The sequence below is a fragment of the Lissotriton helveticus genome, chromosome 3_1, assembly GCF_964261635.1.
Source record: "Lissotriton helveticus chromosome 3_1, aLisHel1.1, whole genome shotgun sequence".
NCBI lineage: Eukaryota > Metazoa > Chordata > Amphibia > Caudata > Salamandridae > Lissotriton > Lissotriton helveticus.
Window position 1 is genome coordinate 1,502,451,220 of NC_136061.1, and position 24,573 is coordinate 1,502,475,792.

The 24,573-nt window shown below is 47.8% G+C and overlaps 2 protein-coding genes across 4 annotated transcripts in view; both read right to left on the reverse strand.

The window, feature by feature from the left end:
• The window catches only part of LOC144825334 (uncharacterized), a 43,151-nt gene extending 33,914 nt beyond the window's left edge, over positions 1 to 9,237 (reverse strand). The window contains exon 1 of the mRNA XM_078684136.1: positions 8,294 to 9,237. Coding sequence (XP_078540262.1) covers positions 8,294 to 9,237 — 944 coding nt within the window. The remainder of the gene's footprint in view (positions 1 to 8,293) is intronic.
• The window catches only part of ARHGEF12 (Rho guanine nucleotide exchange factor 12), a 926,126-nt gene that overhangs the window by 647,719 nt on the left and 253,834 nt on the right, over positions 1 to 24,573 (reverse strand). The gene's annotated exons all lie outside the window — the stretch shown is intronic.

Below are 24,573 nucleotides of genomic sequence, written 5' to 3' on the forward strand. Positions count from 1 at the left end.
GTCTCCTACACGCTGTGTAGGAAACTGGCTCTATATATACTACTCCAAAATGAGGTATAGTGTGTATAGACTCCAGGTGCCCCCAGAAGTAGGCAGAGGTTAAAGTTAGATAGAACCTTACTCTCTATTTGTGGTAGAGTGGTCGAGCAGTAAAGGCAGTATCAGAGGACAGTGTTAAGCATTTGATGTACACACTCCGTCAGCAAATGAATACACATACTCAAGAACTGTACTCTAGGCCAATTGTTTTTGTATAAACAAATATACTGCTGTTTATTTTTAGAACCAAGCAAGCCTGGCAAAGGTAAGCATTAAATAATTTTCAGTAATAAGTTGCTGGACGTAGAACAGTTTGAAAATGCAATAGAAATTGTACTTTGTTTGATTTCCAAGGGATGCAGTAGGTTGCAACACTTAGCAAATACAATACATTGAAATGAATAGGCTTTTTCAGTAAATTACAGGTAAGTTACTTTTTACGTTACTTTTCTAACTCAGTGCTGGATACCTAGATCCAGCACTGGGACATTTCCTGCAAACAAGTAAGTAAATATGTTTTGGTTATTTAAGCGATTTTTAAAGAATATTTTTAGATTTCAAAACTCCACACTTAAAAACTTTTTGAAAGAAAATTGTTAATGTTAACCTATGGAGGAAAAATAGGTTATTGGTTCACAGGTAAGTATTAGACTGTGGTGGGAGTTAAGGTGCTGGGATTAGACTCAGGGGTCCACCAGGGTCAGTGATGCACTTTTGTTAAACCCTCAGCGGCACTAGGGCGGCCGGGTGCAGAGTGTTGCGGCCCAATGTTATCCAATGGGGTACAGGGGGCCTCCGGTTGGTGGCTGCTGGCAAGCAGGCCACTGGGTTATGGGAGCAAAACTTCTAGGGTTAAGGTCAGGGCAAATGGGGAAACAAAGTAGCACAAAAGGTGCACCCTCAGCGGCACAGGGGAGGCCGAGTGCAGAGTGCTGTTTCGACGTCGGGCGCTCTGTAGGCTTTCTATGGAGAACCTCCGGTTTGCAAATGCACTGCAGGCAGGAAGACGAAGGACTTCTCGGTGCGACCACCACTTGGAAAGGTAAGTTGGGAAGTTAAGGGTTGGTTAGGCACCATCGGTTTGTGCACACAAGGCCCTGGGGCGTCGGGTGCACAGGTGTCTTTTGGGGTAGGATTTCTTACCAGCTCCTGGTCGCGGTTAGGGGTCCTTCTGGATTTACGCTGCAGGTGTCGGCTGAAGGCTTGAGGCAGCTCAAGGGTCATCGGAGTGACCTCCTCATGGTATTTTTCCACTCTAACTCGTGCCGGGTTCGGCGGGTGCAGAGTGGGCTGGATTCGCTGTTTGCGGCTGCTGCCAGAGGTTGCAGTTGAACAAATCCGGTGTTCACAGGAATAGCAGTCTTTGGAAGTGAAGGCAGGCAGGTCCTATGGGTTTTTGAGGTTGCTGGCTGCAGGACACACCGGAATTTCGCAGGAGCAGGTTCGAGGGGAGACAGGCCGTTTGGGCTGGGGCCAAATCAGTGGGTGTCTTTCTCTTGTTAGCTGGCTGCATGGTCCTTCTTTTCTTCTTGTTGTCAGGCTGGATCTCAGGAAGCAAGGTTCAGGGTGACCCCTAAGGAATATGCTACTTACCAGTATGCATCTGTTCTTGGCATGTGGGGCTGCTGACATTTATATCTATGCATAGATCGCCGCCTAGTGTTGGGTCCGGATGATTGCACATTGTTGTCCTGGAAGAGTCTTCGAAGTATCACGAGATAGGTGGCTCCTCCCTGGACTACAGTGTGCATGGGCATCCCCTCCATGCTCAGATTGTTTTTCGCCATTGTGGCAGAGATGGAGTGTGATAGAGTAAGTGATGACCATGCATGAGAATAATTATGCGAATTCTGAATGCTACAGCTGCGACAGGCACCGGGGAGGAGGGCGGGCGATATAAATGTCAGCAGCCCTACATGCCAATAACAGATGCATACTGGTAAGTAGCATATTCCGTTCGAGGCATGTGGGCTGCTGAATTTATATCTATGCATAGAATAAATAGTAGTACCCTCCTTAGCAGCGGTTGCCCGTGCCAGCTGCAGCAGTCTGAAAAAGAGTTTTGAGAACAGCCTGACCTACAGCAGCTTGCTGTTTGGAGTGGACATCCACGCAGTAGTGCTTGGTGAATGTGTGTATGTTGGTCCATGTGGCTGCTCTACATATGTCATCTAGGGGGATGTTACCTAGGAAAGTCATGGATGCCCCCAACTTGCGTGTGGAATGCGCTCTTGGGGGGATTGTTAACGTGCGTTTAGCCTTTTGATAACAGATCTGGATGCATTTAACAATCCATCTGGCTATACCTGATTTAGAAATTGGGTTGCCCTTGTGCTGTGGAGAGAAGGCAACAAACAGTTGTTTAGTTTTTCTGAAAGCTTTAGTCCTGTCTATGTAGTACAGGAGAGCCCTTTTAACATCTAGTGTGTGTAGTGCTCTGTCTGCCACTGAATCAGGATTTGGGAAGAACACAGGTAGTTCAATAGTTTGGTTAATGTGGAACTGTGACACTACCTTGGGCATAAATTTAGGGTTGGTGCGCAGCACAACCCTATTAGCATATATCTGAATGAAAGGCTCTTGAATAGTGAGGGCTTGCAGCTCGCTAACTCGTCGTAGCGACGTAATAGCCACCAGAAAAGCCACTTTCCATGTGAGAAATTGTATCTCACAAGAGTGAAGTGGCTCAAATGGTGGGCCCATGAGCCTGGTGAGGACGATGTTGAGGTTCCAGAGAGGCGAAGGCGGGTGTCTTGGAGGAATGAATAACACAACAAGATTGGGTCAGAGCTATTTGCTGCCTGCACACTATTCCACTATGTTTGGTCTTGTGTCTAATACTCAAAAGCCTGTGCGTATAGGTCGAGGGCGTGACCCGTAAACACCCCCTAAAGTGTGATGCAAGACATCACATGCAATGAAAATAGCAAAAAGACCCGCACAAGGGAAGTTATACATACATTATATTTCTTGCTAAAGTATGCAATAGTATTCACAAATGTACAAGATTAGCGCTTTCCAAGAAGAAGTAAGGTCCAAGTCTTGAGAGTTATGAAGTAGGGCTTTTTATTCAAAGACAAGCATGTTGGAGATTCAAGAAATTGCTAGCAGCCAACGCGTTTCGTCACCACTGTGACTTCTTCAGGGCTAGAAGCAATTGTACATAAAACACAAAATTACAAATAGGAAATATTTGCACAAGACATAAAAAGACAAACAAACCTTATATACATCATAAAAGAGGTTTCTTTTGGTCTAAAAAATGGTAGTTGCACTAAGCCTAGTACAATTGACCATTAGCAGTTATATATCAAGGGTTACCATGATGTCAGTTGACATCTGTACTTAGTTATATTACATGTGTTGCAGATTTGCATCATTCCACTGCATACATTTGGAAAGCGTTAGATGGTATCACGAATTACATTATTTTATAAAAATTGCCTTCTCACAGTATTCGAGTGTGAAGCTAACACAGGGAGGAAATTAACTTCAAAACTCATCTAGTTTCACTTCTTAAAAAGTACTATTAGTTATATCTCCTTTTTATTCAGAGATGTCATATAGTGCCCAGTATGTGTTCAGTATTACACACTAGGACAATAAAACTACCTAACTCATTGGTATATTACAATTACATTGCTACAACATCATACTCCTCATATCTCATTTTGGAACCATTTTCTTTTATGAATAAAGCATTTTGCATACCTCTAAGGTCAGTTGAGCTGTGTAAAATAGAGCTTGCGTCGCTTGAACCAAGATACATCAATATAAGCACCTATAAGGTATTAAATATATACATTAAGTTCCTATGGATACATACAGATGATATGCATAGAATCCATAGATTTGACTAGCACTTACAATCAAAGTCCCTTCTTCCAGTTCCTTATGTTTTTAATTTAACTTCTCAGTTTTCCTCTAGTGTACAGCATTTAACGATGTTCCCATCTGTGTCACGGGGATCTAAAAGTATACAATGCACCTTAGTACCAACTTAACATGTATAGTGTGTCATAATGAAGGGTCGTTTTAAATACCCAGAGAATTTTACTTACAATATCAGGAGTAATCTGATATATCCAAAGTAGCGTCTTGTTCGTTTTTTTCTATGAATTCAGATAGTTGTGATTATGGGACCATCAGGAATTCTTCAATAAGTAATAGGCATCTAAAATAACATGCAAAAGTCATAATTTAGACACTCATTCTAATGATTTCCCATTATGCAATCTCCTATTTTTTGGGGTTCCATGGTCCTACTTTTAACACAGTGATCTAATACTGCAACTGACTCTACAAGCCTATTGAGATACTCATTATAATGGTTCCATATTCTTCAGTCTCCTGTTTTTGTGAGGATCCTTGCTAGGGCACAGTAGTATGGTGTTGTACCATTATTTCCAAAACGAGCAGTTTTTAAAGCATTTAAAAACTGCTCGTTTTGGAAATAATTACCAACTAACAGCGAAACATGAACATTAGATGCTATAATTATAATGCCTAAGAACCTACTAATGATAATTAAATAGGGGTGGTTGGTTGGTAAAAGTAGGACCATGGAACCCCAAAAAATAGGAGATTGCATAATGGGAAATCATTAGAATGAGTGTCTAAATTATGACTTTTGCATGTTATTTTAGATGCCTATTACTTATTGAAGAATTCCTGATGGTCCCATAATCACAACTATCTGAATTCATAGAAAAAAACGAACAAGACGCTACTTTGGATATATCAGATTACTCCTGATATTGTAAGTAAAATTCTCTGGGTATTTAAAACGACCCTTCATTATGACACACTATACATGTTAAGTTGGTACTAAGGTGCATTGTATACTTTTAGATCCCCGTGACACAGATGGGAACATCGTTAAATGCTGTACACTAGAGGAAAACTGAGAAGTTAAATTAAAAACATAAGGAACTGGAAGAAGGGACTTTGATTGTAAGTGCTAGTCAAATCTATGGATTCTATGCATATCATCTGTATGTATCCATAGGAACTTAATGTATATATTTAATACCTTATAGGTGCTTATATTGATGTATCTTGGTTCAAGCGACGCAAGCTCTATTTTACACAGCTCAACTGACCTTAGAGGTATGCAAAATGCTTTATTCATAAAAGAAAATGGTTCCAAAATGAGATATGAGGAGTATGATGTTGTAGCAATGTAATTGTAATATACCAATGAGTTAGGTAGTTTTATTGTCCTAGTGTGTAATACTGAACACATACTGGGCACTATATGACATCTCTGAATAAAAAGGAGATATAACTAATAGTACTTTTTAAGAAGTGAAACTAGATGAGTTTTGAAGTTAATTTCCTCCCTGTGTTAGCTTCACACTCGAATACTGTGAGAAGGCAATTTTTATAAAATAATGTAATTCGTGATACCATCTAACGCTTTCCAAATGTATGCAGTGGAATGATGCAAATCTGCAACACATGTAATATAACTAAGTACAGATGTCAACTGACATCATGGTAACCCTTGATATATAACTGCTAATGGTCAATTGTACTAGGCTTAGTGCAACTACCATTTTTTAGACCAAAAGAAACCTCTTTTATGATGTATATAAGGTTTGTTTGTCTTTTTATGTCTTGTGCAAATATTTCCTATTTGTAATTTTGTGTTTTATGTACAATTGCTTCTAGCCCTGAAGAAGTCACAGTGGTGACGAAACGCGTTGGCTGCTAGCAATTTCTTGAATCTCCAACATGCTTGTCTTTGAATAAAAAGCCCTACTTCATAACTCTCAAGACTTGGACCTTACTTCTTCTTGGAAAGCGCTAATCTTGTACATTTGTGAATACTATTGCATACTTTAGCAAGAAATATAATGTATGTATAACTTCCCTTGTGCGGGTCTTTTTGCTATTTTGTCTTGGAGGAATGACCCTTTTCAGTCCCTCCATAAAAGCTTTAATGGCTGGCACTCTGAAAAGGAATAGGTGCTGTCTATTTTGAAGATAAGCTGCCATTGCTGCCAAATGTATCCTGATGGAACTATACGCTAGATTACACTTGTATAGGTGCAGCAAGTAACTTATGAGATTTTTCATGGAAGCATCCAGCGGATTTATGTTATTATTGGAGCAATAGATAACAAAGCGCTTCCATTTGGCCGCGTAGCAGGCCCTTGTGGTAGGACGCCTAGCCTCCTTTATGATGTCCATGCAGTCAGGAGGCAGGTTTAAGTAGCCAAACTCTATAACTTCAGGAGCCTTATTGCCAGGCTCAACTGTTGCGGATTGGGGTGCTGAATGTCTCCATGGTTCTGAGTGAGGAGACTGGGCGTGAGTCGTAGGCGCTCGTGGGGAACCACGGAAAGTTCTAGGAACGTGGTGTACCACGCTTGCCTTGCCCACGTTGGAGCAACCAGGATGAGCGTCATGGAGTGTTGCCTCAGTTTGCGTGCCACTAGCAGAATGAGTGGAGCTGGAGGAAAGGCGTACGCAAATCTGTTCGACCAGTTCATCCATATTGCATTGCCCTGAGACTGCGGGTGTGGGAACCTGGCGGCGAAGGTGCGGCATTTTGCGTTTTCATGTGTGGCGAATAGGTCTATCTCTGGATGACCCCACCGACGGAAGTATGGTTGGAGCACTGAGGGATGTATCTCCCACTCGTGCATCTGATGGCTGTGTCTGCTGAGCAAGTCCGCCATCTGGTTGTCCTTCCCTGGGAGGTGTCCCGCCATGAGGAACATGTTCCTTTGAATGGCCCACTTCCACATGCATTGTGCTAGGTGTGACAATTGTGGAGAGTGTGTCCCCCCTTGCTTTTGGATGCAATACATTGCAGTCATGTTGTCCGTCCGGATCAACACGACTTTGTTGCAGAGATGCAACTTGAATGCCTTCATTGCCATGAAGATTGCCATCAGTTCTAGTAAGTTGATATGCATCTTCTGCTGTTGCGGTGTCCATAGTCCCTGCACTGTGTAATGGAGGACATCCGCTCCCCGGCCCTGGAGAGATGCGTCCGTTGTCAGTACTATTTGTGGTACAGGCTCTTGGAACGGTCGTCCCCTGCAAAGGTTTTGTGTGTTCCACCAATGCCGAGAGTTGTATGCACGACCGGTCACCAACACTAGGTCCTTTAGCTGTCCTTGAGCCTGGTTCCACTGGCGTGCTAAGCACTCCTGAAGCGGACGCATGTGTAGCCTCGCGTGAGGGACTATAAAGATGCAGGAGGCCATCATGACTATCAGCTGCATGAACACCTGCGCCGGGAGTGAGTGTTGTGGCCTGAATCTCTGAATCAGCAGTTGCATGCTATTGACTCTCGCTGAGTTCGGGTGCGCCGTGGCAGCGAGCGTGTTTATTTCTGCGCCTAGGTACTGCTGTACATGTGCGGGTTGAAGATGGGACTTTTGGTAATTGAGCGAAAATCCCAGACTGTGTAGGAGGTGGATTGTGCGGGACATGTGGTTGGCACACTGCTGGGCTGACTTTGCTTGTACTAGCCAGTCGTCCAGATACGGATAGACATGGATATGTTGTCTCCGAAGGTGCGCGGCCACTGTCGCTAAACACTTTGTAAACACTCTGGGGGCTGTAGTGACCCCGAAAGGCAGGACCTTGAGCTGGTAATGCTGGTTGTTGATGGTGAACCTGAGGTATTTCCTGTGACTGGGGTGAATGGGAATGTGGAAATAGGCATCCTTTAGATCTAGGGTTGCCAAGAAATCTCCTTGACTGAGCAACGGCAGAACTTGCTGTAACGTGAGCATGTGAAAGTGTTCTGATAGGATATATTGGTTTAGGGGCCTGAGGTCTAGAATGGGCCTGAGGGATCCGTCCTTTTTTGGGATTAAGAAGTACAGAGAGTACACCCCTGTTCCCTGTTGTTGTACAGGCACGAGCTCTATGGCCCCTTTTTGCAGCATGGATATGACTTCTTGCTGCAATAAGTGCATGTGCTCTGCGGACATAGGACGGTGCCTTGGGGGTATGTTGGGTGGAGTGGAGGTTAGTTCTAGACAATAATCGTGTTGTATAAGTTGGCTCACCCACCTGTCCGTGGTTATGCTTTGCCAGACTGGCAGGAACTGCTGGAGTCTCCCCACGACCGGTGTTATATGGGCGGGGGGCAGTGACAAGACGTCACTGCTTGTTAGTGGCGGAGGATCTGGCATTATTATTTCCACGTCCCCTGCCTTTGGTACTGTGTCCACGATATCCACCCCTATTGTTCTTGTTATAGGTGGTTTGTGTGCCTCCCTTGCTGTACTGGGCTTGTTGTGACGCTTGTCCTCTTGAGGCTCCCCTGTTACCGGAGCGACGACAGGAACCGCCCCTGAACTGCTGAGACTGCAGAGCCCCCATGGATTTCGCAGTGTCAGTGTCCTTTTTAATCTTCTCCAGAGTGGTGTATACTTCTGGACCAAACAGGAAGTTGGGGTTTACTGGCTGATTGAGCAGGGTAGTCTGGATTTCAGACTTAAATCCAGAGATGCGGAGCCAGGCATGCCTCCTTAGCATAACGCTAGTGTTTATGGCCCTAGCTGCTGTGTCGGCTGCATCTAACGCGCACTTAATGGACGCGTTGGAAATTAACTTTCCCTCCTGTATAAGCATTTCTGCTCCCTCCTTATAAGTATCTGGTAGGTGTTGCAGTAGCTGCTCTAAAGTGTCGTAGTGTGCCCTGTCATATCTTGCTAACAGGGCTTGGGTATTGGAGATTCTCCAAATATTAGCAGCCTGCGCAGCCACACGTTTTCCAGAGGCCTCCAAGATCTTGGATTCCTTGTCCGGAGGAGGAGCATCACCCGTCGTTTGCGAGTTGGCTCTCTTGCGAGCATTAGCCACCACCAAGGAGTCCACTGGGAGTTGGCCCTTGATGTAGGTAGGGTCCACGGGCGCAGGCCGGTACTTCCGTTCAATTCTCGGGTTTATCACCCTTGCTTTAGTGGGCTCTTTAAAAATGTCACTTGCATGTTTGAGCACACCTTTGAGCATAGGTAGAGTTTTTATAGATTTTTCAGATGTGGAGAATGTATCAAAAAGGAAGTCTTCCTCCACGGGGTCAGCGTGCATATCCACGTCATGGTTATGTGCAGCTCTTTCAATGAGCGCGTTGAACGCAGCAGTGTCTTGAGTAGGCGAAGTTTTGACCGCATATGACTGAATGTCAGGGGTGGTGTGTGGTTCATCAGGGTCAACAGTATCAGCCATGGCTGGGACTCATCTTGATCTGTGTCCATGGGGTAGTTAAACTGCTCATCATTGTCCTCTTCCCCCACGTCCTCGGTGACTGTTGTGGGTGAGTAGGAATAGCCTTGCCCATATGTGTGCATGGGTTCAAAAAGAATTGGAGAGGTGGTGGAGTCTCTCTTTTTCTTTAGTGGTATTTTGTAAGGCTCCATAGGTGTTTCAGGTCTGATTTTCCGTTTGTAAACGGTGAGCCTGCCTGATTCGGAGTCGCTGTATAACTTCGACTGCTCGTCGTAGCTTGGTGGCTGGAACTGCACGTCTTCGGTCCGAGGCTGGGCGGGTGCAGCTACTGATATTGCCTTGGACGAGTCTGTAGCCTTTTGAGGTTGTACAGCCTTAGGTCTAGCCGTTGGGGGCAGGCCGTATTTGATAGGCGCCAAAGGCATCGGTGATGGACCGACCTGCTTCGAAGGCTTCGACTTCGATCCGACCGACTCCGACTGGTCCGCGTGCTTGTGCGTTTTCGTCGCCTCGACGCGTTGCTGCGGAGCAGGGACGCTTGTGATGGTGGAGGAGGATTGTTCCTTCGAGCCGATGGTGTTTTTCGTCTCGAAGGCCTTGACCAGTTGCGGCTTCTGGATCTTCAGATCGACGGCCTTTTGGGCCTGGAGTCCTTTGGAAGAGGCGACATCTTTGGAGCCGGGCCTCGACGTTGACGTCGACGTGAGCGTGACGTGTTTAACAGCAGACACAGGCTTTGTCGCTCCGATCTTCGGCTCGACGCCCCCTGTCGACTCCGAGGGGTCGAGCACTTGTTTTGACTTGGACGGTTCCGAAGTCTTCGAGCCGACGGTTGTAGTCAATACTTTCGGTTTCGATTTTGGGTCTTTTGCTTTCGGTTTCGATTTTTCCACTGAGAGTGGTCGATCTACCGATGGCTCTTTGGAAATGTTCTTAGTCGGGCCTGGAAGCGGGACTAGAGAATGTTGTCGAAGATCTTGGCTAAGGCCTTCCGGCGATGCCTCGACCTGAGCCGTGGAAGTGTCTGTATGGGGCCCCGCCACTGCGGTTGGGCCTAGCTCCTCGCTTGAGTCGTCGTCGACGGCTCCGAGAGGTTGTGCGTCGTCTCCTACCTCGATGATGTCTTCATCATGGACGTAGAGTTGTTCCTCGTCCTCGTTGTAGGTGGAGTCTGGCTCCGACGCGGGGTCCGAGGGTTCCGGTTCGTCGTCTTGTACATTTTCATCGTCGTCACCACCGAAGATGTTTTCTGGGTCTGGTGCCTATTCACGCGCCGACTGTCGTGCCGCGCGTCGAAGACGGAGAGTTTTCTTCGACCTGAACTTCGAACAGGCCATGCAACTGGCCTCGTCGTGATCCGGTGAGAGACATTTGTTGAACACCGGGTGCATGTCGATGTGGGGATATTTAGAGTTGCAGACGGGGCAGCGCTTGAACGGGCTCCGTTCCATCATCGATCGTCGACGGGCCTTTGGCGTCGAAGACTAAAAGTCTTCCGAAGTCGAGTTCAAAGAACAGGAAAGCTGAAAGGCACCGAACGAAAGACATTACCGACGCCCCTAAGGCCTTTTGGCCCCAAAAAAGAGTAACTAGTATAATTTCCGAACGTGAGTTAAGAAGCACATCCGAACCCAATGGCGGAAAAAAACAATCTGAGCATGGAGGGGATGCCCATGCGCACTGTAGTCCAGGGAGGAGCCACCTATCTCGTGATACTTCGAAGACTCTTCCAGGACAACAATGTGCAATCATCCTGACCCAACACTAGGCAGCGATCTATGCATAGATATAAATTCAGCAGCCCACATGCCTCGAATAAACTAGTTTTAGGGGCGTTACAGGTAGGTAGAGGGCAGGGACCAATGGGTCCCTTCCCTGGGGTGGATACACCCCCTATTGTGCCACCCTCCAGTGAGAGGGGAGCAGGAGCCTGACCCTTGTTGTTTGGGTCCCCCATTCTCAAGATGGCGGGGACTCGGAGTTGTGCTTCACCTCGCCTCCCCCACTTGAGGGGTGGAGTTGGCAGAGGTGGGCACACCTCTCTCCTTCACTTGCTTTCCCCCACCGTTTCTCCCGCTCAAAGTGGGAGGTAGAACCAGTGGGGACCAGTTGCTGAAAGCAGCAATTGGTCTGGGGAGGCTCACAAAGGCAGCATGCCTTTGAAGCTTTCCCTTTGTGAACCCTGCCCAACCTGGGGGAGGAGGCTTAGCACCTCGTCCCAGGATGTGCATTGTTTCAGGCCCCAGAGAGCAGCAGGCTCTCGACCCAGGGGTCCAGAAACATGTTTGGTGGTGGCAACCAAAGCAGCTACTCAGTCGGGATACTAGAAGTTGGTTAGTTTTCAGGGGGCATCTCTGAGATGCCCTCTGTGTACATTTTTCAATAAATCCCACTCTGGCATCAGTGTGGGTTTAATGTGCTGAGAAGTTTGATACCAAAATTCTCGGTTTTCAGTGTAGCCATTATGGTGCTGTGGAGTTCGCAATGACAAACTCCCAGCACCATATACTCTTAATGGCAGCACTACACTTACAATGTCGAAGAATGGACTTAGACAGAGTAGGAGTACAGGGCTGATGCACCTGTACTCTCAGCACTGGTATAGTGCACCCATCTAGAGGGGTGACGATCTATGCCAGGGCAGTGGGTTGTAGGCATGGCAAACAGGGATGTGTGCCATGTCAACTCTTCACTTTGTTAGGCACCAAAGCATGCAGCCTGCAAAGGCAGTGTGTGAGTGTAGTAGTACAGGACCTCTAAGAGTGGCACAATAAGGGCTGCAGCCCTTAGAGGCTTTCTCTGGTCACAGTGCCCTGGGTACTTGTGGTACCATTTACGAGGGGCTGACCTGTGGCAAGAGATGCCAAGTGGGTTTATTTTGGGGAAAGAACACAGGCCCTGGGAAGCTGATGGGCAGGGACCCAGGGCACACCAAGTAAAAGTGCATCAGTAGTCTGGCAAAAAGTGTGTGGGGGGAGGGAAGGGGGGGAGGTGACTGCACCAGAAACCCACTTTCCTACACACTTCATGTAGGTAAGTAAATCGGTAGCAGGGGCCAAGCTTTGGGGGTTAGGTCAAGCACAGGGGGGCCACAAAGCAGCACCAAGCATGCACCAACATCGGTACTGGGGCGGCTGTGTGCAGGGTGAAAATTCAGCATCGGTCAACCAATGCTTTTCAAAGGAGATTCTGCTTTCAGCAAACAGGCTGCAGGCATCAGTGGTTGCTGGAGGGAAACCAATGATGACAGAGGTAAGTAGAGATGCAGCAGGGTGTGGGGGACACCATTGATTCATCTCACCAAGGCGCAGTGGCTTCGGGTGTGGGGGTGCCCTTAGATGTTGGAGCCTTCTTACCAGAGCCGGTCGCGGCAAGGGGAAGACTTTGGATTCAGACTGCAGGCGTCGTCGTGGAATCCAGGAGGTGTCAGCCAACACTGGCCTCGAGGTCTGGATCGCTGGGGAGACTTCACTGTCAGGTGAGCCACTCGGACTCGGGATGTGGGTGTCCGGTGCAGAGTGGGCAGGAGTTGTGGTTTCAGCTGGATCTGGAGGCCTTGTAGTTGGATTCCTCTGGACATAGCAGCTGTCCTCTGGAGATCTGGTCTTTGTTGGGGATCAGGCAGTCTTCCTCTGGTTTCTGGAAGTCCCTGGCCACAGGACAGGTGTCATCTTCTTTGCAGAGTCTTTAAAGCTGGAGACCGGCTTGTAGGACTGGGGATAAGTCAGTAGTAGCTTTGCTGCACGGCGTCGTCTTCATAGGTTGCAGCAATCTGATTTGAGGGTCTGAGGGAGCCATTTTATGGGAGTAGTAGGTAAGGCCAATGGACATATTACCTGGGGTGGCTACACCCACTATTATTGTATTGTATTGTAATTGCATTTATATAGCGCTTACTACCCCTGACGAGGCGTCGAAGCGTTTTTTCGGCGGGTAGCACGCTACTCCGGGACCCACAGAGGATTAGTGTTGAATTAGTATAGTGAAACATGCAAGTACATTTTAAGTGGTGGATAGGTTAGTCAGTTATTTGGATTTGGAATTAAATCAGAAGGATAGATGAAATATGAGGTAATTTCAGTGGTGTATATTAGTCTGTTACTTGGAGTGAGAAGGATAGCGGATGGATAAAAGGAGAAGAAAGATTTGCATTCATATAGCACCTGATGGGTGTTGAAGCGCTTTTTGGCGAGTAGCACGCCACTTCGGAACCCATAAAGGATTAGTGTTGAAAATTAGTATAGTATAAATATGAAGTAATTTGAGTAGTAGATATGTTATTCAGTTATTTGGGCAATATATTAGTATAGTTGCATATGGAACATGGAATTTGAGAAGTGAACATGTTAGTCTGTTAATTTTTATAGAAAAAAAGCATAGTGGAGGAATAAAAGAGTGAAGGTTTTTTTTTTTATGAGAAAAAGGGCAGCATTTCTGTCCCTAGTCCCGATCAGTCTCGAACAGGCCCAAACAGACAACTACCCTTGTCCTCTCCACCCTTAACAGGCCCAAACAGGCAACTACCCTTGTCCTCTCCACCCTTAGCCTCGACGCCCGGGCTGAGACGCCCTAAGCCTGGCCTTTTTTGTAGCCCTAGTAATCAGGTGACCCCTTCAGCCTATGGGAACCCTAGCCCTAACATTATCCAATCACAACTTTAGCCCTAACTTCTAGAACCAATAGGAGACCAGGACCTTGCAGCCAATCTTAACCCTAGTCCAAGCACCCAATCAGTTCAAAAACCCTGATCTCTACGTCCAGTAAAGGCCCTAGCCCTACCACTAGTCCCAATCCAAGTCCAAGCAGCCAATGGTACAGGTAGCCCTAGTCCCTACTTCCAATAGCAAGCCTAACCCTACTCTTAGTCCCACACCTGGTCCAACAACCAATCACACCAGAAGCACTAAATAGCTACTTCCAATTGAAGGTCTAACACTAGCCCTAGTCCCACCCTACTCCCAACAACTAATAACATAGGAAGCCCTAGTCCCTACTTCCTATAGAAATCTGAACCCTAGCCCTAGTCCCAACCCTGCAATGATTGAATCACAGACCGAGAAACCAGTCAGAACCCTCAAATACCCAACCAATGAGGACATTAACCCTAACCCAATAGAAACACCAGATACAACCACCAATCAGTGTACACATGTGCCAACCACCAGCACACCATATAAGGTCCCAGCAACCTCAGACAAGGTTTGCTGGCCAGGGAGTTGGAAGCTGCTTGCTCCTGTTCAGAATCTCCTAGGAGACAGACAGGCTCAATCCACAACTTTGGACTTCAGCAGGTAAAGGCTTCACTAACTCGAAATCTAACAATACTGTTTGAATAAAGCTTTACTCCCCCTGCTGGCCAAAAAACGAAGTGCACAGGCCCCAGTAAATACAGCTCACAGAAGCACCCTCTGATGTAGAAAATCCCTGTAGCTAGGGGGGGGGGGCAGGGGGGCTGGCCTCACTGGCTTGTGAACACAAAATGGTGGCGGGGGGTGCACTGTTTGAGCACACAGGCCTAAGCACAGAGCAAAGGAGACACTTGGAGGGAAAACAGATTTGTCACCAAGGAATTAGAGGGACAAACTACAGAGGTTGGACTGCAAATCCCACAATTCAACACACTAAATGAAGGCAATCATGGGCAGGGAAAACCACACATTTAAAACACAACACAGGTGATAAAATATGCAATTACAGGCAGGATAAAACTACAATTTTTAACTGTAACAACCACAGGCATAGACAGTAAACACAGAAAGTAAAAATCGTTTTTTAAACAACTTTTTGTCTTGGGAAGAGACAGCACTAGTCTGTCTCCTTACCACTTCCTGGACTCTGCTCAAAGCAATCTGGGGCACATGTGGGCTGCAACTCACAAGATGGAGGAGAATGATTTGGAGTGCACCCAGCAAGGCCTTCAGGGGCCTGGGCAGGTGTGAGACGAGGGCTCAGACTTGCCTGGTAGCTGAATAGCCAATGGTCTGCTGGCCTGGGGGTGGGGTTTGGGCAGCTGCTTGCTCCTGTTCAGAATCTCCTAGGAGACAGACAGGCTCAATCCACAACTTTGGACTTCAGCAGGTAAAGGCTTCACTAACTCGAAATCTAACAATACTGTTTGAATAAAGCTTTACTCCCCCTGCTGGCCAAAAAACGAAGTGCACAGGCCCCAGTAAATACAGCTCACAGAGCAAAGGAGAAATTTGGAGGGAAAACAGATTATGCCACCTTCATGTGGGAGGGGGGCATAGGCCTATCCCTGATTGGGGAAGTACCCTCATTTTCAAAATAGAGGGGACTGAAAAGTGTGTTCAACGTCGCCTCCTCCACCTGAGGGGTGGAGTTGGAAAAGGTGGGTACACCTCCTAGCCTTTCTAAGTTTTCTCGCCGGTTGTCCAGCCAAAAGTGATGTGTAAACCGGGGGCCACCGTCTGCAGCTAACCACAGAGACTGGGGGTCCCATTACCAAGGCGGCAGGCCTTTGAAGCTTCCCCTTTGAGCACTGGTCCACCCTGGGGGAGGAGGCTAAACAAATCTACCCAGGATTTGCATTGTTTCTGGTCCCAGGGAGACCCAAGGGCCCAGAAACATGTCAGTTTGTGGTAGGCTGCCAAAAGTCAGTCCGTGCCCACAACAGGGTTGGTAGGTTTCAGGGGTGGCACCTCTGAGAACATGTTACAATAAATCCCACACCGGCATCAGTGTGGGTTTATTGTGAGGAGTAGTTTAGTACCAAACACTCCTGTGTTTGCACCGGTGTTGTGAGCACATTATGGAATGGATGCATAACAACTTCCTCAAATTGAACACAGATAAAACAGAGGTCTTGGAATTTGGAAAGGGACCTCCAATATGGAGTCAATCTTGGTGGCTGGTAGAGGCAGGGGGTCAGTCTGGTGACAAAAGTAAGGAACTTGGGGTTTCTCTGATGTCCAGTTAAATTTCTCAGGACAGATCAATCTTGTGACCTTATCCTGCTTCTTTTTTACTAAAAATATTGAGTAAAATCCTGCCTTTCATTCCACTAGACCTTAGAAAAATGGTAGTATGTGCCCTAACTCTTTCTCAAATTGACTATTGTAACAAACTCTATTTAGGGGTTGACAAGCGTCAACTGTTAAAACTGCAATCACTGCAAAATGCTGCACCAAGATTTCTGCGCAATGTTCCTATATACTATCATATTTCTGGCAGCATCAGGAAGTTCCACTGGCTCCTAGTTAGGCAGCGCATCCAGTTTAAGGTGCTCTGCCTGGTTCTTAAAGCACTATACTGTGGAGGGCCATTGGATCAAAATAAACTTTTGCAGTGGTACACCCCCCCCCCCCTCAGAATCTTAGATCGTCCAGTAAAGCCGCGGCCCAGGTTCCTAAAATCAACAAAGCAAAATGGGGAGTTCGATGCCTCGATTATCGCGCTTCAAAGCTCTGGAATGAGCTACCAACCCACATTAGGATTCAACCTACCAGACCTCAGTTCAGGAAAATGATCAAAACCTGGTTATTTCCTACTTAGGAATGTTCTGGTTCTTCCTGTACGTTGTTCACGTCTCTACGCAAACCTTAGCAACAAGACGCCTCGGCATTCATGCGCTCTATAAATCCTTTACTTACTTACTTACTGTGTTCAGTGAAGTCATCTTGGTGCTGTGGAACTAAAGTAGTCAGGTTTCCAGCCCATGTACTCTCTATGGCTTCCCAGGCACGTATAACATTAAGAAATAGACCCCAATATTGTATGGACATATCTGCTCATGCAGATAGGTCCACACCTAGGATGTAGTGCACCCTGCCTTAGTGGTAGGGCCTGCTACAGGGGTGACTTACCTAGGCAGTGACTTACTTAGGCAGTGCTAGTTGGCATGGCACACAGACAGTGTGCCATGTCAACTCTGTTGTGCTCTCTGTACCAGGCTGCGCAAGCTGCAGTGGCAGCCTGCATGGCCTAGGTGAGGTGTTCCTTAGGGACCCTCCTCAGTCCCAATGCTCTTGGTACCCAGGTACCATTTACTGGGGGCTAACAGAGGGCCTGAAGGTCCAAATGTGGAATAGTACTTAGGGAGGCAGCACTGGCCCAGGGGGCTGGTCGGCAGGGACCCTGTGCACTACAATCAAAACAACATAAAAAAAAGGAAAAAAGTGTGGGCTAATCATGTCACAAGAGGCACTTTCTTACAGTTACACTTAGGACACTGGAGAAGGATTATCTCCAAAGTCAGAGCCTTTAGATACAACTCTGCTCCCACTGGATCCCTGAAGTAGCCCCACCCTTTTCTTCATCCAAGAAGATAACCTCAACATTTTCAACACTTGGCATGGTTGATGGTTCAGGAGAGCCTCGCTACTGCATTTTATAATGTGCTCACCGCCATTTCCTAAATGTCTGGAAGGTCAAAGAGGTTGATTTATCATGGTCTTCCTCGAGACAAATGTTACATTCCTTTGTCAAGCGAGAGGGAAGTTGCTGTTACACTTAGGCCAGAATTGAAAGGATGTATTGTCCATTTACCCTGCCCTAACCATGCTCCCCCATAACACCCAATAGGTGATTCTCAAATGACCCTACTTTAAACGTTCAATCCAATTCGGTACCCAAGTGGACGACAGTTGCACAATGTCTGTTCATTAAATTATGAATTCTAGTAAATTGATGTGGGAAACTGGCTCTATGTATACTACACCAAAATGAGGTATAGTGTGTATAGAGACCAAGTGCCCCAGAGGTAAGCAGAGGTTAAAGTTAGATAGAACCTTACTCTCTAATGGTGGTAGAGTGGTCGAGCAGTAAGGCAGTATCAGAGGACAGAGTTAAGCATTTCATGTACACATTCAGTCAGCAAATTAATTCACACACTCAATAACTGAACTCTATACCAATTGTATTTGTATAAAAATATTATAATGTTGTTTTATTTTTAGAACCAAGCAAGCCTGGCACAGGTAAGCATTAAATACTGTTCAGTAATAAGTTACTGCATTTAGAATAGTTTGAAAAGGCTATAGAAATTGTACTTTGTTTGATTTACAGGGGATGCAGTAGGATGCAATACTTAGCAAATACAGTACATTGAAAAGTATAGGCTTTTTCAGTAAATTACAGTTAAGTTACTTTTCTTACTCAGTGCTGGATACTTGGATTCAGCACTGGGACATTTCCTGTAAACAGGTAAGTAAATAAGTTTTGGGTATTTGGGCGATTTTTAAAGAATATTTATAGATTGTAAAACTCCACACTTAAAAACTTTTTGGAAGAGAATTGTCAATGTTATCCTAGGGAGGAAAACAGGTTAACGGTTCACAGGTAAGTAATCAACAGTGGGAGTTAAGGTTCTGTGGTTAGACTCCGGGGTCCCCCAGGGTCAGTGATGTACTGTGGTTGCACCCTCAGTGGCACTAGGGCGGCCGGCTGCAGAGTGTTGAGGCCCAATGTTATCCAATGGGGATAGGGGGTCTCCGGTTGGTGGCTGCTGGCAAGCAGGCCTCTGGGTTGTGGGAGTAAAGCTCCTAGGGTTAAAGTCAGGGCAAATGGGGAAACAAAGTAGCACAAAAGGTGCACCTTCAGAGGCAGAGGGGCGGCCGGATGCAGAGTGCTGTTTCGACGTCGGCGCCCTGTTGTTTTTCATGGAGAACCTCCGGTTTGCAAAAGCACTGCAGGCAGGGAGACCAAGGACTTCTGGGTGCGATCACCACTTGGGAGAGGTAAGTTGGGAAGTTAAGGATTGGTTAGGCACCGTTGGTTTGGGCACACAAGGCCATGGGGCGTCGGGTGCAGGGGTGCCTCCTCAAGGGATGTCTAAAAGACATCGCCAACTGGATGAACAACAATAATCTAGGCTCAATGAGAGAGGTGCTGTTTTTTGGCACTAACCAATTGCCAGATGCTAACCTCTGGTGGCCATTGGAAATGGTCCTCAACCTATTCCTGTTAGATCTGCCAAAAATTTGGGAGTTAAATGGGACGTTGACCTATCCTTCTCGGCCCAAATTCAGCAGGAACAGGGGCATGTTTTGGCAGGATGAAGAACCTGCGGAAATGTATACATCTGCTGCCTGTGAATTATCATAAGGTCGTAGTCCATGTCACAGAGACATCCTGGCTGGACTACGCAAACTGCCTGTATCTTGGCCTTCCGGCTCACCTGGTCAGAAAGTTGTAAATGGTTCAAAAGGCGGCTGCGAGATTGATCAGAAATGTCCCTTTCCAGCACCATATCTCTCTGCATATTAACCCCTTGCATGCTGATGACGGCCCCCATGCGTCATGTACAACGGCGCTCATGTGCTGATGACGGCTGGGGGCCGTCATAAACCCGCCCACTCGCGATTTTGCCGCACAGGCGCAGAATAACGGCAGCATGCAAGGGGTTAAAGAACTACACTGGCTACCAGTTGCCAAAATAATTAAATTCAAGGCCTTAACTCTAGCACATCGGTCATTTCATGGAACCTGCCCCAGCTACTTGAGACAACGGCTAGGTGCGTACAAGCAGACTCACCTACTGAGTTATAATATTCAGAACCGCCTTTGTACCCCCACGAGTCAGGAAAGCCCGGATGGGTGGCAGATCTTTTATGCTCGGGGCGTCCAAGTTATGGAATTCTCTCCCCAACACGCTACGCTTGATAACTTCTGAACCACAATTTAGAAAAGTAGTTAAAACGTGGCTTTTTAGTTTTGACTAATTTTGCTCCACGTGTGTCACTTGTTGGTATAGCGCCGGGACACCTAATTCGGGAGGTAGCTGTTCGCGCTTTACAAATTACTGTATTATTATTATTATTATGATGATTTTTGGTTCGGATCTTCTTACCAGCGCCTGGTCTCGGTTAGGGGGCCTTCTGGATTTAGGCTGCAGGCGTCGGCTGGAGGCTTGAGGCAAGTCAGGGGTCGCCGGATGTCGGGTCAGGATGGCGGGGGTGACCTCACCATGGTATTTTTCCACTCAAGCTCGGGCCCGGTTCGGCAGGAGCAGATTGGGCTGAAGTTGCGGTCTCTGGCTGGTGCCAGGAGCTGCAGTTTGAACAAATCCGGTGTTCACAGGAGATGCAGTCTTTAGAAGTGAAGGCAGGCAGGACCCTCCGGGCTTCTTGAGGTTGCTGACTGCAGGACACACCGGGATTTCCCAGGAGTAGGTTCAAGGGGGAGACAGGCCGGTAGGGCTGGGGCCCAATCAGTGGCCGTCGTCCTCTTGTTAGTGCTGCACGGCTCTACAGTCCTTCTTCTTATCTTGTTTCTTGTCTGGATCTGAGGAAGCAAGGTTCAGGGCCCCTAAATACTAAATTTAGGGGCGTTACAGATAGGTAACGGCAGGGACCAATGGGTTCCTTCCCTGGGGTGGGTACACCCCCTATCTAATCACCCTCCAGTGGGAGGGGGACAGGAGCCTTTCCCTGTTTGGCTAGGAGGGGGGACTCAGAGTTGTGCTTCACCTCTCCTCCCCCACCTGAGGGCACACCTCTTTCCCTCACTTTTTTTCCCACCAGCTATCCTGCCCAAAGTGGGGGGCAGAACCAGTGGAGACCAGTTGCTGAAAGCAGCAATTGGTCTGGGGAAGCTCACAAAGGCGGCATGCATTGAAGCTTCCCCTCTCGTGAACCCTGCCCATCCTGGAGGAGGAGGTTTTGCACCCCGTCCCAGGATGTGCATTGTTTCAGGCCACCGAGAGCAGCAGTCTCTTGACCCAGGGTTCCAGAAACATGTCTGTTGGTGGCAGGCTAAGCAGCCACTCAGTCAGGTCACTAGGGGTTGGTCGAGTTTCAAGGGACATCTCCAAGATGCCCTCTGTTGTGCTTTTTACATAAAATCCCACACTGGCATCAGTGTGGGAAATCCCACACTGGCATCAGTGTGGGTTTAATGTGCTGGGAATTTTGATACCCAACTTCCCAGTTTTCAGTGTAGCCATTATGGTGTTGTGGAGTTCGTAATGACAAACTCCCAACACCATTTTACTCTTAATTGCAGAACTGCACTTACAGTGCCCAGGAATGGACTTGGGCACTGTAGGGGCACAGGGCTCATGCACCTGTACCCTCACCACTGGCATAGAGCACACAGCTAGAGGGGTGACTGATGTATGCCAGGGCAGTGTTTTGTGGGCATGTGTGCCATGTCGACTCTTCACTTTGTTCTGCACCAAGACATGCAGTCTGCAAAGGCAGTGTGTGAGTGTAATGGTACAGGGCCTCTACGTGTGGCACACTAAGTGCTGCAGCCCTAAGAGGTCGTCTCTGGTCACAGTGCCCTGTGTACCTGTGGTACCATTTACCAGGGGCTGACATGTGGCCAGAGATGCCAATTGGGTTTAAGCTTCAATGCAATTTTAGGGAAGGAACATAGACCCTGGGAACATGATTAGCAGGAGCCCAGGGCACACTCAGTCAAAGAACATCAGCAATTCAGCAAAAAGCGGGGGCCTACCATGCAAGAAAGAGGGCACTTTCTCAAAATCGATGTCAAGGCTTATCCTATTGCATGCATGACGGTCTCAGAGCTATGAAAGAGATCTCCAAACCCGATGGGGGATAAAAAAAAACTATGGTGGTGTCTATGTCCTTGTCCATTGTGTTTCAAGAGAGTTATCAATTGTCACCTCTAAACATTTACTTCAAATAAAAATAAATGACAATTGTGAAAAAGTGATCTACAACAGCATATGCTGCAAAATCAAAGTTAGCCATGCCCAAAAAAGGAGCTTGTCAATCTAGTTGAAATCCTACTCTATCCTAAGATGTCAAACCAAACACAAAGGATGCTGCATAGTTGATGTCTCCTTGTAGATTTGCAGAGGAGAACATGTTCTCAACAGGGACAAACAAAGGAACAAGCATTGTAAAGTGTAGGACTGTTACCCCTAGGGGGTATCTGAGCGCTGTGTCTCAGCCAAAGAGACACATTATGAGTCTCTTTCTGAGGTCTGTCAGCAAGGGGGCTGTACGGAGCAGGAGGGGAAGGACGTTCCAGGTCTTGGCTGCGATGTAGGAAACGGAGAGGCCACTGCTGTGGGAGGTGTGTGCGAGGGCAACAGCACATTTGTCTAGTGGATGGGCGGAAGTTCAGTTGATGGTTGAGGTAGGCAGGTCCTAGGTCATGAAGGGCTTTGTAGGCATGCATGAGTATCTTGAACTGGCATCTTCTCTGGATGGGGGGCCAGTGGAGGTCTATCAGGTGGGGGGCGATGTGGGTTTGTTGGGGAAGTCAAGGATGAGTCTGGCTGCATCGTTCTGTATGGTTTGGAGTCTTCGGAGGAGCTGGGTGGACATGCCGGCACAGAAGGTGTTGCAGTAGTCAATGCGGCTGGTGGCGAGGGCCTGAGTGACAGTATTTCTGGTGTTGGTTGGGATCCATCTGACTATTCTGCAGAGCATACGTAGTGTGTGGAAGCAGGAGGAGACGGCTGCATTAACTTGTCATTTCCAGGGACATAGCTTGGTGTGAGAAAGTGCCATCTTTCTTGCATTGGCATGCCCCCACTTTTCGTCTGAATTGCTGATGTGCTTTGACTGAGTGTGCCCTGGGCTCCTGCCAACCAGGTACTCAGGGCATGTGTTCCTTCCCTAAAACTGTACTGAAGCAAAACCCAATTGGCATCTCTGGCCACCTGTCAGCCCCTAGTAGATGGTACCCTAGGTACCATGGGCATCGTGACCAGAGAAGACCCTTGAGGGACGCAGCACTTATTGTGCCACCCTCAGGGGCCCTGTACACTGGCATCCACACACTGCCTTTGCAGGCTGAGTGCCTAAGAACAGAACTAAAACCAGAGTCGACATGGTGCCCTATGCCAGAGGTGTGGGCACAGGTGCATGAGCCCTGTGCCCCTACAGTACCCAGGGCCATTTCTGGGCACTGTAAGTGCAGTGATGCCATCAAGAGTATATGGTGCTTGGAGGTTGTCATTACGAACTCCACAGCACCATAATGGCTACACTGAAGACTGACAAGTTTGGTATCAAACTTCTCAGCACATTAAACCCGCACTGATGCCAGTGTGGGATTTAATGTAAAATGCACCAGACAATCCACATCTGGGCAGAGTGGCTGCAGAGACTGCCACACAGCAGACATGTTGCTGGACCCCTGGGTGGAGAGCCACCCGCTCTCTTGGGCCTGCAACAATGCACATCCTGGGCGAGGTGCTAGGTCTCCTCCCCCAGGATGGGCAGGGGGAAGCTTCAAAGGCATACCGCTTCTGTGAGCTTCTACAGACCATTTGCTGTACCCAACAGCTGGCCCCCACCAGTCCTGACCCCACTCTGGCGGGAAGACTGGCGGGAAAAACTACGTCAGGAAGGGGGGGGGTGCCAGCCTGTGCCAACCCCACCCCTCAGGTGGGGGAGACGAGGCGAAGCACGACCCGGGGCCCCAGCCATCTTGTAGATGGGGAGCCCTGCCCAATCCCAGCTAGGCTCCTGCCCCCCTCCCACAGGAGAGGAGCAGGCTGGGGGGTGTACTCACCCCAGGACAGGGGCCCATTGGTCCCTGTCCTAGCCCAACCTGTAACGCCCCTAAATTTAGTATTTAGGGACTCCCTGAACCTTCCTCTCTCAGATCCCGATACGAAAAGAAGAAAGAAGAGCAAGAAGAAGAAAGACCCGCCGTGCAGCTCTTAACAACAGAATGACAACAACTGACTTTGCCCCAGCCCTACCGGCCTGTCAATCCTGGAACCTGCTCCTGCCTAATCCCGGCAACTCCCGCGGACAGCAACCTTGGGACACCCAGAGGACCTGCCTGCCTTGACCCACTTGAAGACTGGGACTCCCATCAGCAGAGGCTCTGCTGCAAATACCCACCTGGTGCCAGCCAGGAAGCTCCGGAGCAGCCCACTATGCACTCGCCGAGCCCGGGCCGGGCCCAACCGAACCAAGACCACGAGGACGTCCCCCCGGCGACTGGGACCCGGAGCCCAGTGCCCAAAGACCCTCCTCGACGAACCAGTCGACGCCTGCAGACTCAGAACCAGGGGCCACCCCAACCGAGACCAGCCGAGGGTAAGCTTTTCCGACACCCAAACACACCCCTGCACCCGGCGCCCTACAGCCCCCTGTGCCTCCCTCTAAGTGTGAAGTTTTGAAAACTGAAAATATTCACATAAAATCAGCCGAATTCCGAAGTACTCACCTGTGATCAGGGGAGAAGCCAGTACTGTAACTTTCAGCCCAGTAGTGAACCGCAAAGTAATCCTTACCGGGGTTACTAGTAATCTGTATTTTCTCCATAGGAACCCATTGTCTGCTTTTCTATGAAATGTCTTCAAAATTGTCTATTTTGAAAACTTGAAATATTCTTTAAAAATCGTACGAAATACTGAAACGCAATTACCTACCTGTTTTGATT